The sequence below is a fragment of the Cydia strobilella genome, chromosome 13 (assembly GCF_947568885.1).
Source record: "Cydia strobilella chromosome 13, ilCydStro3.1, whole genome shotgun sequence".
NCBI lineage: Eukaryota > Metazoa > Arthropoda > Insecta > Lepidoptera > Tortricidae > Cydia > Cydia strobilella.
The window spans coordinates 6,784,127-6,801,102 of record NC_086053.1 but is presented as its reverse complement, the minus strand read 5'-3'; the positions used below and the strand labels follow the sequence as shown (position 1 = coordinate 6,801,102).

Here is a 16,976-nt window from a genome sequence, read left to right as displayed (position 1 = left end):
GATACTACGTACAATGTTATTAATTATTAAGTAGATTAAAAATGAACCACCTATATCAACTTGCGACAGATCTAAAGCAAACATTTGGCTGCAGTAAATCAAATTTTAACTCGATTTGGCGATTCATAACGCAGGGCGAGATCTGTGAAAAATGGCTTATTTTAAAACGCTATTTTTCGAGCACTGTATGGGGACGCATTCTGCCACTGAACACGAGAAACGGGGAATAACAATGCTGAATTTGGAGAAAGCCTTATATTATTTCTATACCAATATAAATATTTTCAATTTACTCTAAGTACCTAATAATAAAAGGTGGACTTGACAGGCACCTTATAAATATACACTTACTAGCGACCCGCCCCGGTTTCGCACGGGTAAACCTAAACAAATTATACACCTAAACCTTCCTCAAGAATCACTCTATTGATTGGTGAAAGCCGCATGAAAATCCGTTCAGTATTTTTTTTTATCGCGAACATACATACACACAGACAAACGCGGCGGGGGACTTGTTTTCTATAAGATGTAGTGAAGAGCAAAGGCACGAAATCACTTCACATGTTTGGCTTCTCCGCTCATTAACAGGTTCGTTTTTATGCCATCCTGAAGAAAACAGTATTAAATGAAACCTCCCGCACTTTGCAAACTGCTGGCTGGTTTATTTATTTGTGTCGAAGTCTAGTAAAAGGTCCCTCTTTGTCGCTTACCATAAGGATGAGATTTGCTTGTATCTTTATACGAATAACCTGTCAAAGCTTCCTTATGGCAAGCAACAAAGTGGGACTTTTTGCTTGGAAACGACACATTTAGTTTATTCAAATACACGTCCATACTAGTTTACAGAACTTTGTATGCAGGGGGGGGTGCCTTTTCTCTGCAGCTGACTGTACCTACACTGACATCAGAATGATAGGTATTTGAATTATATTATTTAGTTATCGTGCATCTCGCCCATGATGACGTCATTCTGATATCAGTGTGTTTAGGAGAGATAGCATAATATTTGTCACGTAATAATCATGAAAGGTAATTTGGGTTAACCCTGTTTTTTTGTCAAAAGTGTAGTGTGTAGTAGATTAGATACCAGTCAAGAATAAATAGGTACTCAAGCGATAGATTACTAAGATATTTACGTTTGAGCATTTTGGCATCAATAAAATGTAAAAAATCGGCAGACTAAATTGGGGTCTCCATTTTGTGAATCGCAATCGCGGGTGAGCCGAGGCCATATATCATGTGGTGCTCATCGCGTTTTTAATAAAAACACGCCAGCCGGCTGCCGGCTCACCTACTATATTTGCCTTACGAACGCGACAAAGATAATTAGAAAATATGTCCCGCTAAATATGTTCGTACTTATGAAAATTTATTTTCTACTTAGGTACCTATACTAAAACTAGACATATTGAATGAAATTAAAACGTGAGCGTAAATAGAGGTTTGTAACTGCCCTTTATTTATGGTCTAAGATACGGTATAAGAAATATACGGTAATATATTTAGTCACCTGCAATAATTTACGGGTTGAATATATAGGTTATACTGAGCAACTTTTACTATGTGATCAACCCCGAAAACGCGAAAAAAATTGGCTGTTTCATACATTTTGGCTATGACCTTGACATTTTCTATGGAAGAGTTAATTTTTTTCGCGATTTCGAATTTGGTCCCATAGTAAAAGTTGCTCAGTATGACCTGTATACTCAGCCCGTAAATTATTTCAGGTGACTAAATAACCACCCTGTACACCCTTATTAATAGGTGCTTAGGGAAATTTCATTGGCCAACAAAAATCAAACGAGAATCTCGCGAAAAAACAAAATGATCGAACGAAGTCGCATGAAACAAAATTATCAAGTTATATTTGATTCCTTCGTTTAATTAACTTCAATTCTTTGAACTTCCATCAAAAAAAAAATACTCAACCCACTTGACTTACACAACATTATTATATCGTTTTCCCATAAACTAGACCTTGAATAAAGAAAGCCGAAGTAAACGATTGTGTTTGGATTTGTTCATCTACACAAATTATCGTAATTATAAACCACTCGAGAACTCTCGGGCTCTGTCCAAATATACGTTGGGGTCCGTTACGGCTGCAATCAAAAGAATTCTATCGATGAGGTCGCGCCCCATGTCTTTGCTACCCCAGCGCTGCGAATACCTACTGTACATTTGAAATCAAATCGTAAAGTGGAGCCCTTTTGGTTTATTTTATAGTATTAATTCGGTAAAGTCGAGTGTCTACCAAAGAAATCGTCAATAAACAATAGTGTATGTTAAATTAATGCTGCGATTCTTATTTTTATCTCAACTGTAATACAGGATGTCTGATTATTTTAATTAATCGTTTATTTCTTCGGGGCCCAGTCAACAACGTTTACCATAATTATGCATTATTAAATAACTTGTTCAGTAGGATTACTCATTCATTATTATTTTCAGTTAGACATATGAATAAACCTTTTGGTATTAGAATTCACACTGATTAAAATCATCATCATCTTCCTCGCGTTATCCCGGCATTTTGCCACGGCTCATGGGAGCCTCGGGTCCGCTTGACAACTAATCCTAAGAATTGGCGTAGTCACTAGTTTTTACGAAAGCGATTGCCATCTGACCTTCCAACCCAGAGGGGGAGAAACTAGGCCTTGTTGGGATTAGTCCGGTTTCCTCACGATGTTTTCCTTCACCGAAAAGCGACTGGTATAAATATCAAATGATATTCCGTACATAAGTTCCGAAAAACTCATTGGTACGAGCCGGAGGTTTGAACCCGCGACCTCCGGATTGAAAGTCGCACGCTCTTACCGCTAGGCCACCAGCGCTTCAATTCACACTGATTAAAATAAGTAATACTTATTGATACACAGTGAAATTTAATATTAAAATTACCAAAATAATGCGTCAATCCTAATGAGGATCGTTGCTATGTATTATTAAAATGTATCAGTAAAGTTTCTTTAGAAGTAACCATTTCGCTGCTATCGATTATTTCTTAAATAACTATTAGTAATAAAATGTGCAATTATAATCTTATTCTCATCCTCGTCTGTGTGGTTGACTTCCGGTATAAGAAACTTATTACGGTCTCATGACCATACCGGGAGCCAGTATAGGTAGATAAGTATAATTTCCAATTCGTATTAGTAGCTATTCATCATTTTCCTCGCGTTGTCCCGGCATTTTGCCTCGGCTCATGGGAGCCTAGGGTCCGCTTGGCAGCCAATACCAAGAATTGACGTGGGCACTAGTTTTTACGAAAGCGACTGCCATCTGACCTTCCAACCCAGAGGGGAAACTAGACCTTATTGGGATTAGTCCGATTTCCTCACGATGTTTTCCTTCAACGAGAAGCAACAGGTAAATATCAAAGATATTCCGTACATAAGTTTCGAAAAATTCATTGGTACGAAGCCGGGGATTGAACCCGCGACCTCCAGATTGCAAGTCGCACGCCCTTACCGCTAGGCCACCAGCGCTTTTCGTATTAGTAGCTATTACTAGCTTTTAATGAATATCCTGTTTTTTTATTCTAACATTAAAGAAAATATAAAAGAACAAGCAGGCTTGTAACTACTGAAAAATGCATGTTGTGCGTTTTCTGTTGAGATACTTCTATTTACAGTCGTATCAAAACTTTACCCAAAACATAAGCGCCCGTTCGGTGTTTGTTTTATTGTCTCACATTAAATTTTTTGTGGTTTTCGAACAAAGCCATTAAACTGTAAGTATATAGCAAATCAAACTATTTTACAAAATATTTAGTTCTCTTCAGGCCTTGTGTATTATTTTTTGTATTAAACAGTTAAATTTTTTAATTTAAAAATATTCCTACTTATTTTTAAACAGCCTGTATTCCAAAGAAAACAAAACGCAACTCACTTGATAAAACCCTCCAAAAATAAAGGTATCCGGACATTACGTACGTAATGAGTACGAGTCATGAGGCCGGGAATCAAACTGACGATTGTTTTCTACCCTCCACCGTTTGTATGGCACAAAAGATGGTCCGATAAAAATCATGCAGTAGAAGGTGCTTTGTTATTGAATTTTTCTTGTTATAATTTACGTTCAATTATTAAGTTGTTCACATACTTTGTCAGCATGAGCATACTTATATTTTACATATAAAATAAACTAAATCTATTACTACTAATTAATTAGGGATTAACTAAATCTTTTTTAACTTATGGACTGACGTTAAAATATTTTATCATGCAATAATAACTAATACGATAGATAAATATCTAGTACGTCACCGATAAACCATAATGCAATTAAAACTCTAGATGTAGGAAGAAGTAGAGATATGGGAATACACCTTCTACTTGAATGTATGTTTGTTCTCCGGATATGCGCAATTTAAAAAAGCAACCCTTGTTTAGATTGACTTTGTGACTCCCAAAATTATTTGACACCGTCAGTCACCCTGTGCTACACCGACTCCGACTAATGTTAAAAAACTGCACAATCAAAATATGTCACGCAGGGGGTCACGCCACGCCATCACCCTTTCACTCCTCTTTTTTTGTCACATTTTTTTGCAAAAAATAACGTTTTTTGCCGATTTTTAACGCGAATTTCGCACGGTTAGTTACAACGGGGTGACACAGTGATTTGAATGCGTTGCTAATTTCGGCTGCCGAACAGTGCCGAACCCTTTCTAAGCAACAAAGGCGCCTACAATGACTTATCTAACGTGGGGATGTCTCTACCTGTCTCTATACAAATGTCACGAACCTTTCCATTGACCTCTTGACATCTTTTTTTTTGTGAATTTGCGGAAGCCAGAGTAAGATAGTTAATCAACGACTATTGTTGATTTAAGAAGGGTTATCTCAATGTTTTATTACATTTACGAGATATCATTTCTTTGGATTCAGAATTTTTTGCAAATTTTTTCCTAGTATACTTATACCATTTTATCAATTGAGAAATTTCAGAAAAAAAAGAATAACTTCAAATATTTTTTGCGAAATTTACTAACTAAGCGTCGAAATATCGGGAGCTCACAAATAATACAAAAGGTAATCACGGTCTATATCCCGGTCAATATAAGTCTAGTAAGCGATAAAATCTAAGATTGATCTATGTTTGAATTAATTGTAAAAAAATATAATAATAAATGATGGCCTGCGGCAACCTCCATATTATGTCCTCATACAATTTAAGATGAAATCTCACGCAGTCTCTCGTTTTGTCAGAATGCTCTATTTAAACTTTTGACTTCATAATAACATACCTATTACAAGGTACATTTGTGAGGCCGCCTGCTGAGTCCCTTAGGTGTCCTTGGCTTGGATTCAATAATCAGACATACTTAAAGCGTCTAAGCAGAGGAACTCCGACCTTATGAAATTCACATAAGTTTTGAAATTATTTGAATCGCCTTGCAATAAAATACGTAGCCACAGGGCGTATCTGTTTTGTCAAGTTAGTCACGTGAATAATTCCTCACAAATCCTTTTAGTGATTATCATTACGGTTGTAAGGGGAATCGACAAAAGACTAAGTACATAATACCAGCACATAGGTCTAACTTTTAACGGAAGAACGGATCACTTTTTATGAATATAAATACATACAATGATTTGACATGAATGATTACGTAAGTATGGCAGACAAATAAGGCCAACTTTATATGTGATATGAAAATAATACTATGTATTTTGATAAAAATGTCTCGTGTCCAATAATTAAGTGACTTATATTATATAGGTGATATTCATAAGTAATAAATATACCTATACTTCAATTAAACTATTAGGACATCATCATGATCATTTTCTATAATTTAGAGGAAATCATTTTGAACTCAAATGAGCTATTTCATAAAATTACAAGAATTGATACCAAAAGTGAAACGAGTTGTATCATTTCTTTGTGTAGAGCCCTCTACGGCCAGCACGCCTACGCGCTACGCCGTAGCCGCGTCCTCGTAGACACAGATCGATTTGCGGTTACAAGTGACAAAGTTTTTCAAGATGGCGCCCGGGGGTCTCAGAAGGGGGGGATGCTCATATTTTTTACTGTCGGGGTGAGCACTGGAGCCGATCGCAACACCGCTCTCCACTCTCTCGGCCTCTTAAAAGCTGCCATCGTGTGTCTGTGTTCGTTTCGGATGTGTACTTAATGGCGATCTATGTGTGGGGCGCATTGCGGCGGCATCTTTACATGAGCTGCGAAGTTTGTAACACATAACTAAACGATGTGCATATACCCTCCAACCATCTAAATTAGAAAAGAGGTCGCAAGAGAATGTAATTGTACCTTTTGTACTCAATTAGATACAAGATTCCCTGATTTTTATCGTCGTATTTTGAATAGGACGCTTATTCTGATTGTAATAACAGGTTATGAATTTGAACTGGATTGTGACGTTACTGGTTAAATAAATGTCTTGTGACAACAAACATAAATTTACATATATTCTTCAAATAATGTAGAGCTACTTTAAGGATCCCTAGAGTAAATATTGTGTTGAATATTTACGTATACAACTTCTACGTGGACAAAAGCTGCTAATGTAATATGATAACTTAATCATTGACTTTAATTTCTTAATTTAACTTGATTTAAAGAAATTCTAGATTACAAGTGAGCCTTTTAATCGGGACAATCATCAATTATGTATGACATTTGCGCGAGTCAACACGGTAGATACACGCTGTCCCGGATAACGCAGCGCGCCCGATGCCGCGGGCTGTTTGTAGTGCAGAGAGACGCTACTGGCTTTTCTGTTTGACTTGCAACTTGATTTTGTTGGAATGTGTACACAAAACCGGTAGAAGCGGGCAGTTTATAAGCATGTTATATATATATATACGAATATACTTACTGTAATTTACAAAACTGAATGGGGACTTAATCGCTTACTAAAGTTTATTATTTGGCCTGTACCCCCAGTGTAAATTGCATTCGATAGCGTGACGAGCGTTCGCGTTTGCGTTATGTCTATTTTTGTATTGGGATTTTGTACAGCGCGCCAATCGGGACGTTTTGGAAACTCAAAATCCCATACAAAATGACACGTCACGCTATCAAATGAGATTTACACTAGGGGTACTGACGTTTCGAACGTGAGATTACGTCCGTGGTCACAGGCAGACTCAAGTAACTACCGATTCAGTTTTATAAATTACTAGTTTTTGCCCGCGACTTCGTTTTCGTGGAATCAGTAACAGCAGCTTAACTTTTAGTTTTAAGTTTATCACGAATAAAACATTTGATTCTGATTCTGATTCAGCTAGAGTAAGTTTAGCGCCTGGATAAAGTGTAATAGCAATCATTCAATTTGAGCATAAGGTTAATTAATTGCTTGACATCAATTATCAGGCAATTCATTAAATCTCTAAACTTCACCCACTCACTCTCTTTAGGGATGATTTCCGACACAAAAACTATCCTATGTCCTTCCCCGGGGCTCAAACTATCTCCATGCCAAATTTCAACTAAATCGGTCAGCTATTTAAGCGTGAAAAGGCAACACACAGACAGACTTTCGCATTTATAATATTAGTATGGATGAGTGAAAATCGTGTTAGTTTAAATCAATATATACTAACCTTAATCCATGGTTACGAGAAAACTTATTTTAAGTATGAGCAGTGAAGTTCCCGTAAAATAATACGTGGTGTATCTTTGCCGGGCTTTCGGTTTAAATAATCTTAAAATGTTATAATAAAAGTCTAGATTGCAAGTGAACCCTTTAATCTGAACACTCGCAGCTCGGTCATAAAACTGCGGCGCGCAAAGAAGATTCACGGTTTGTGCGCGGTTATAAGTTTCAATTTTGCTTGCAGGCGGCGAGTGTAGGTATAATTTTGTACCTAAATCTGGCTTTTGTGAAGGAGTGAATTTTCTGTACGGTAGTACTATTAGTTATTCTGTGTCTGGACAACATGGCTGTTTGTAAAGCAGAGATGCGGATTGCTTTTATATTGGACTTGCAACTTGATTTCGTCAGAAAATGTACACAGAATAGTTGAAAAGGTAAGGTTTTACAAAAAAATGTTTGTTTTATTTGTGTATAATATTGTGGCCGCGGTTAAGTACCAATTAATATCCAATACGAAAACATATAGGATATGTCTGGCAAGAACATATGCAAGAAATAGGTTCTTAACTAGAGCGTGTAGAACTTATAATTTATAATTTGCTGATATTGATATATATTCCCTTACCCTAAGGTTGTCTGTTCAACAGTTTGAGTTATTTGAGTTTTGCATGTTTTAAATTGTATTAATGTTAGTTTCTGAGCGACATAATTGTTACTCAACTTGGAAACACATCAAATTATTTTATGAAATATTTTGATTTGTGTTTTTAAAGTAGTCACACTACTATTTCAGTTTATAATTCATTCATTAGTGGAAACTGTGTGGCTTGTGAGTGAGTTATCTGATTTACAATGTGTGTTGTTTTGCCTGTTTTTTTCCAAAGGTTTAAATAAATAAATATAAGAATATAGGATATGGCTAGCTGACTTTTGAAGTAATAATAAAACACCATTTTTAGATTAAAAAAGAATTAAGGTGATTTTTAGTTATACCTAATTGTTCTTTAGTAAAAAATACTACCTCACTTAAATAATAAGTAAAGCTAAGAAACTGCAAATCAAATTCCATATTTCAAAGTCCTCTATTCATTGCTAAACCAACATTTGCTCTAACAACCTCTCTCGATTCTAACATTATTTTAACAATAACGTATTAAAAATGAAATTACCCGTTTAAAAACTCACCTACGATTCGCTGTACCTTGTCTGCCTTGTGCACACAATCCGGAGTAGCGCACAAATTAATTTCGAATGGCCCGCGGGCCTGCCACAGACACGTGCAATATGGTTATTGATAATGTACTTAACTAGATCATAAATAGCCTCTAGCTACTGCGGAAGACCACATGGGAAAAAAAGAGTTAATTAAAAGTGTGTTTAATGTTTATATACAGATATTAACATTTTTTGTTGCAAACTCTGTTAAAAAATGAATTAGACAGCAGAAAATGAGGTTGCATGAATATCATGAGAAAAATAAAACTCGACTGATGCGGTACGAAAAAAATGAATTTGGAAAAAAGGTGGGAGTACGGTCTTTTCTTGACGTCAGTTTATTCTAGGGTTTAGTTGTGCGAGGCAGGAAGTTTCTAGAGAAACGCACAGTTGAAAACTGCCAAGCATGTAAGTGGTACAAATATGTACATGTGGTACAAGTCGTACAAATATGTAATATGAGCTAGGCCTGCTCAAGCGTTGCAAGCTTTTAAACTTTTCAAACATGTAACAGCATATTCCTGACAAATTGAACAAAATAATAACACAGCCAGCATAGCAGAACATAAGGGATATCAGATCTTTCCCTATCACGCCAACGACAAAGGGGGCTTAAAACAAAAAGAACAAAAGCACGAAACAATGCTCCGATACGCACAGTTTAATGTGAGAGTTTTGTACCCATTATGCTCGTATATTGCTTGCATACTTTCCTGAACTCGTATTCTATTTAAAGTTGCGATTGCCAAAACCGTCTCTAAGTACTAATCGATTAAAGTTCATATTGCAAAAAAACTGAACAGACGATACGATGTTAGGGAAATATCCAATAAATATGGGAAGAACGGACTCGTAGGGATCTAATCATTGTACCTAATTGAATCGTTTTGTTTTTAATTTTCGCTTTATTATTAGTTATGTACTCAACATATTTGAAGTGGGTACTTTGCGTCTGCTGAGTTGTGGGATGAGAGCAATTTATTTTTGCAACATGATTATATTACATACTAAATCAAGATTTATGATGCCTAGTTACCTAAGCGCCACTTTCACCATCCCACTAACCTGGGGTTAACACGTAAACCCGTTAACACAGTGTCAAATTGTACTGGTAACCATGGTAATTCCAGGTTTAACCGGTTAATCCCGGGTTAGTGGGATGGTGCAAGTGGCCCTAAGAGAGCAAAGAAAGTTTAAGTTGAAGAAAGGAGAAGTACCTACAAAAAGTAGCATATCATACCGAGCTTAACCAGTCAGTAAACCAAGATTCATCTATTCTTTCCTATTAGAAAAAATCGGCCGAGGTCACCTCAAGTTATTCAATTAATACATACTAAAAATATGTATTGATAACATCTAGTAAACTACGGGTATTAATATACAATACAATACAATACAAATATTATTTATTGCTCACCAATATGAAAAAGAACAAGACATACAAATTATAAAACTTAAACTATGATAGACAACAGGCGGTCTTATCGCTAAAGAGCGATCTTAAGCGTAATTTTTCAAACTTCCGATATCTAGTTTACTTTTAGAAAAGCCGGAGCAACTATGCAAAAAAACTCATATTCCAATTAGTTGAATATTTATAATATAAATTGCATGCAATACGAAGAACCAGCAAGTACAATAAACACTGAGCACTTATAATGTGAGTAATATACGTGTCGAATCCTCGTATCACATACGCATTTGCTTTTAAAACCATTCTCCACGTTTCTTAGCCGCCGCAGCAGCATCACCGTATCGCGGATATCTAAATATGCGGATCCTATTAAATCTGAAATAGCTATCCAATCAGTGCGCTCACGCTTCGCCGCGTTTATGCGTCGTTACGGCGTAATGTTCGAGAACCCGTACTTATACTTACCTGTGCCTATACCTTACCATTTAGTTACTAATTTTGAATTTAAAAATAAAATATATGCCATTGACAGTACATACGACATAGACCTCTAAGAAAAAAAAATAGAGACCTATTTCCGTGTTTTGGACTTGATTTGCAATATAAACAGTAACTGATTTCTCTACCTTACATATTAATTTTATTTCTTTTATAGCAAGACATACCAACTGAATACATAAGCAATAGGTTATAAAACAAAATATTTTGGTTTTTAATTGGTCACGAATCCAGTTGAAGATTTATAAAAATTGTTAATATACTGCTTGCTAATATATTGAGTTAAATTTGATATAAATTATGTTAGAAATTTAACGTTTCGTTCATACAAACTATTACGATTGTTCTTTACCATAATTTCGTAATGATTATAAACCAAAGTTACACCAACTAACAGTATGATTCTACAGGTAAAAGTTTCCCAAAGTTGGACGAGGTCATGAGTCACGTTAACATAAACATGATGGCACACTCTATCCGAGAACACGTCTAGGACTGTACCTATAAATAAGTCTGTTGCGCTGGAGGTCGGTCTCTCTCCACGCGGTATTACATAACATTCAAAAGAGCCTCGGTAATTTTCCGCGGCTTCGCATCCCTGGATCCCTTCTCTGTCAAAACTCCCCCGCGATTGATAAAATAGCTCCGCTGCACAAACCGCCAAAACGGTAGAAAACTCACAAAAGGCAAAAAGTCCTCGACGACTCTCAGCCTAAACGCTTTAACTATGTCCCAACCCCATACTTCAGGATTGCTCACTCCACTTGTCTCCAAAAACCCGTGAATATTTCATAGGATTCTAAGCCTAATAACAGCGGAGCAAGTGTTAGCTTGCTGTGGGCGGCCGAGATAATGATGGCACTTCAGCCGATGGCTTGGTATTGCTTCTAATTGGTGGTGGTCCTCATGTAAAACTGTTGCACGCGCCACCCCTATATTCGAACATAAGTAGGTAGGAATACACATAATAGGTACCTATTGTATAAATATCTATTCAATATCCATCTATAGAACTTAGTGACTGAGTTCAAGCCTAAATGTGCATTGTAACTAAACAAATACATGCTACTATGGACACAAATACACTATATGGGATCCTTTGTTTCAAGGAGGTAATAGCAAACTATACAGGACGCTTTCATACACGCCTAATATTATGTGTAACATCAAACCAGTTCAAGCAACTCGCTTAAATTAACTGCTCAGTGAGAATATCCTCAAATGTAACTCGATATAGTAAACATAATCACTTTTGCTGCTAATATACAAAATGTAAAAAGTTAATTACAAACAATAGGTTGTTTCAATAAACTTACTTATTAGCTTCGCTTATCTGCTACTAGCTTTCTAAATAATGCAATTATGTATAGTCATATGTGACGTTTTCAACCAAAAGGTACCACATTGTCGCTTGTGGTTGATTTCTAATTGAAGCTATATGGAAATAGCGCCTTACTGACAAGCGACAATAAGTACCCGTTTGGTTGAAAATGGCACATATAATCTAAAAGGCAACCTTGCTTTACAGGGAATAGGATACAAGTTCAAAAACATTGTATCTAAGAAAGAAACAGTGTTCAGAATACGGATATATTTGTACGAGTAAGGTCATAAATGTGAGACAGGCACAGATTTTAATTAGGGACCGCGTCGAATGCTGTTATGGCGCAAAGGCATTGAACAGAGCGAAAGTGTTAGGCACGCTCCAAACGAGCGGCTGACAACGCCTTTAACAATCAAATTTATAACAATGTACGTGTCTATAAACACATAAATTAATGAGCTGGTACCGAATGAAAATATTGACAATTTGATCCAAATCTCATCATTACTTACTTTTTACAATACTTCTTCAAATGTGGGCAACTCGGCAATGGCTTTATTGATATTGGGTATAATTTAGTAATCGGCTGATAACGAATCATGAGATAAAACATATTTTTTAATACAGTTGCTCAAAAAGTGCTACTTTTCGTGGCTGTTTAGCGTGCGGAAAGTTGGTTTTCGCGAACTAGCGCTTTTTACTTTTCCAATTTTTTGAAATTTTTACTTGTTCCAATTCATGACTACTTATTGATGAGTGTTAATATTAGTTTCCTTTAAACGTCGTAATCAACATAAAAACCTACTGTTAATGTAAGAATACGAAAAATATGCATATTTTATTACTTACCTCTTCATCATTATAAGTATTATAACACGTTTATTTTTTAATGTTGAAAAACCGTTCTTAATAAGTTGTCTGAATGGAACGGAACGCCTGTCAAAGAAGAGGCGTATTTTCTTACTGCAAGAATGTTTTAAGTTTCCAAAGGCAACATTCGATATTGTTTTTATTTATAAACACAATACGATACACAAATAATCGTAAATAACGATATTTAGGTAATAATAGTACAATGTTTTAATATTTACAATTGTTTCTGTCTTATAGAATATGCATTTGAAAAAAAAACATTAATTGAAGTGGGTTCAATAATAATAACAAAATCTATTGTAGTCGAATAAAAGCTAGAAAAACACCTCTTCATAATGTCAATGTCAATGATGTCAGTGTCACAGAATTAATAATATAAAAGTTTCGAATTCCATTCCTTACTTGTTGCTCTTCTTATTTTTTCGCAACTGTATTAAAAAACGTCGTTCGATACACGTACGGATATGTCATTTTTCACTCGTCCCGAGTCTTGTCACTCGCCTACGGCTCGTGGCAAGATATCTCGATACTCGTGAAGTAATGACATACTTTCCGCACTAGCATCGAAATGTACTATTTCATATCTCATGCTCTGAAAGTGGGTCGTTGTTGTTCCAAAACGTGCGCAGAAAATGATACGTTTCTGCTCTAGTGCATAAAAATGGGGTACTCCTCTGAGTCCCCGTCCCACGAGCAACTGGGTGAAAACAAAATTGAAAAAAAAGTAGAGTGTTTAACTCGGGTGAAAGTGACCATTTCCGTCTCGGACTATTGGCGCTCTTACTACGTTCGAGCGCCAAACTACCTCGACAGAAATGGGTGCTTTTCTACCCTTGGTTAACAATCTACCTATACTATATAAACGTCAGAATTTTCAAAGTAAATAAGAATTTATACCTACTTGGTTCGTGGTATGAATTAGTGACATAATTTTTAAAAAAAGCTATATAACTCACGAGTCCTTTTGTCCTTCAGTACCCCTGCATGAAATAAGATCTTTTTCGAGCAAGTGTTATGAAAAATTATTCGTGCTTAGCGTCTTTATTTTAACCTTTGCAAAGGAGCACCGAAGATCGTGCCTCGCGTCACATTCCCGCAGAGCTGCGACCTAACACCGCGGTTTACGATCCGAATTAATGACACACGGTAACGACCGGGAAGAGAATCGATTCAGCGCAGATTTTACTATCGACTCGCCATAACACATGGAATGTTTGCTTTGACGATTGAAATCCGTTCGGATGTGTTGGAGTTTCATTTGCAATATGAAGCTGGATATTAATGAATGATAGAATTATAAAGTGTACAGATAAGATTAGTACCAGTAGGACATACTTTTACGTGATTAACTAGCACTAATTGCTGTATTAATTAATCATATAATTTTTATCTTTAATATAGAAATTATTCCAAATGTATTACATTTCCATTATTTTAACCTCACTTATGGTTAATTCAATAGAAATGTTATGATAAATAAAGAGAGCTGTTATATCCTTATACAACATAGTTATTAACCGCTGTTTTAAGGTTATTAGGTTCGAATTCAAGTGTAATAAACAAACGGTAAATGTTCAACAACCTCCGCTTTGCTGATATTAGGTTAGACTAAGATATTTTGCTTTGGGGAACGTTATTTGTTACTTCTTCTTACCTTAAATTTCAAAGTTTTGGTGTCATTCGCTTTGAGACCAAGTGATACTTTAAACGGTCGGACTTAGTCATTCTGTGTAAGAATGTCCTATAATTTTTTTTTTTTTTTAATAATATTTATTTAAACGGTACTATATACAACTCATTACCTATTCAAATCCATTCCACCGCGTACGGCAATTCACTTAACAATAATTGTCACCGAAAAAATTATATCTTCTTCGTCATATCCACAGGTCATATCTCTCCGATAAAGTAAGTAGATAAGACAATAGCAGGATTTTCCTCGAATTAAGCGAATCTTAGCAATATTTATTTAATACCTACATTTAGATAACTGAATTAATATAATAAATCAACGTAGACCATACAGAGATAACTATAACGTTTGCTATCTACGTAGGTATTATTATTTTTATATAAAAACAATTTGGTACTTACTGCAAGCATATTACTCTTTATAGACTTAAGGCTGCTATCAGGAGATACAATATTTAGAATGATTACTACAATCATCAAGCGAAACTATCTGGTTAGATAGCATCAACATATTAACGACATGAAACGGCAATATCAACTTTATAATATATTCAAGTATACAAAACTTGTGGCCTCTAAAGTGATTGTTTTTAAACGGTTTTATTTAACTTGACCCCTTATATACCTGTTGTATGATATGGGAAATAAGTAGTTTTTATTACAAGCTTTTATTTAACTTGCCCTGTTAGTTACTTTGTTAGTGTGGGTCACATCTTGGAAGCTAAATATAACCCATTTCCCGATTTACGATTGAGCTGAAATTTTGCATACATATGTAAATCGGATGACGGATGACAATGCAATGAGCTGATCTGATGATGGAGACAGGAGGTGGCCATGGGAACTCTGTGATAAAACAACGCAAACTAATTGTGTTTGGGATTGTCAGAACTGTCTCGATGAATATTAGTTGCGGATGTAATGTGTGTACAGTCAGCGATAAAAGCTTGTGCCAAAAACATTTAATTATTTATGCAAGAATGATTCAATGTTCTTTCTCGAAGTGATCCTGTTCTATTGGTTCTGTTCAGTGGGAATTATGTTGATTGATTTTATATGGGTTCCGTACATAGTTAACGACCCTCCATTTTCTGTCAATTTCTCTTATCGTATGAAATACATATGGAATCTAGAAGGTGATCTATCTATACAATTAACTTTAACCGGCTTTCCCCATTGGTTGGGTAACTATCGTTTTGCTCTTATGATATAAAATAAACATGACTTCTCGGAAATTTTAACTGCCTACGCGTCATAAGGAATAACCAGCACAATTTTATCTAAATAAATATAAAAAACCCTTATCATTAATTAATAATTAACTCCGCGGAGTTCATTCCAGCGCAATGATATAGATGTTACGGCAACTTAATAATGAGTGGCGAATTTTAAAACACGACCGAAGGGAGTGTTTTAAATCGACACGAGTTGCGAACTACCTATTCGCACGTACCTATATGTATACATATAGGTATTTAAATTTCACAAATTTAAAAAATAAAATAAAATAACTGCTTACTTTATCAAATCACGCTTGATTGGAAAGCCAAAGCTTCTGCAGATTAGCCTTGAGTGACGCTGCAGTGGGCAAGTTTTATTTTTCAATATAAAACATAGCGTAGCATTTTAAACAATAAAAACACTTACCTTAAATTTCGAAGTTTTGGTGTCATTCGCCTTGAGACCAAGTGATACTTTAATCGGTACTATACAACTCATTACCTATTAAAATCCAATCCACCGCGTACGGCGATTCACTTAACAATAATTGTCACCGAAAAAATTATATCTTCTTCGTCATATCTCTCCGATAAAGTAAGTAGATAAGACAATAGCAGGATTTACCTCGAATTAAGCGAATTTGAAGACATCGTAGGTACAAAACAAATATCAAGAAAACGATTTTTGTTAATATATGTTCGATAACAACAGTAGGTACTAAGGGCTCATACATACACTTGCGGTTACAATCGCGGCGCTGCGCTGCGATTCGGACCGCAACTTCGATTTTAGTTCTTACTCGTACCTATGCAACCGCGCAACCTTGACAGTTGAAGTAGCGGAGCGGAGGTTGCCATAGGCACTGACGGTTGCATTGCCGCATCCCGACGTCGACGCGCCGCCACGGCCATAAAACTGCCTAAGACGGCGGTAGCAACCGCGATTCGCGATACGCCGCCGCGGCTGCTAAATAATCACAAGCGCGTATGAGCCCTAAGGAAAGTTACACTAAGTACATATAGAGCGGCAATTACCATCTGATATATTAATAATTTTCGGCATACTTGCAAAAATACATTATTAATAAGAATAACTGACCTGTTTTGTCATCATTATTTGACAAGGCATCTCTTTCAGCTTCAGCACCTGAAATAATAAGATAAAGTTTTAAT

General features: G+C 35.9%; 1 protein-coding gene across 3 annotated transcripts in view; it reads right to left on the bottom strand.

The window, feature by feature from the left end:
- The window catches only part of LOC134746636 (histone-lysine N-methyltransferase MECOM-like), a 134,791-nt gene that overhangs the window by 64,284 nt on the left and 53,531 nt on the right, over window positions 1-16,976 (bottom strand). For 2 of the 3 annotated variants that reach the window (XM_063681086.1, XM_063681087.1), the window contains exon 2: window positions 16,903-16,950. In XM_063681086.1, the coding sequence (XP_063537156.1) occupies window positions 16,903-16,950 (48 nt within the window). Of the gene's footprint in view, window positions 1-16,230; window positions 16,347-16,902; window positions 16,951-16,976 lie in introns of those variants that run through there. The other variant, XM_063681089.1, reaches the window with a different exon arrangement.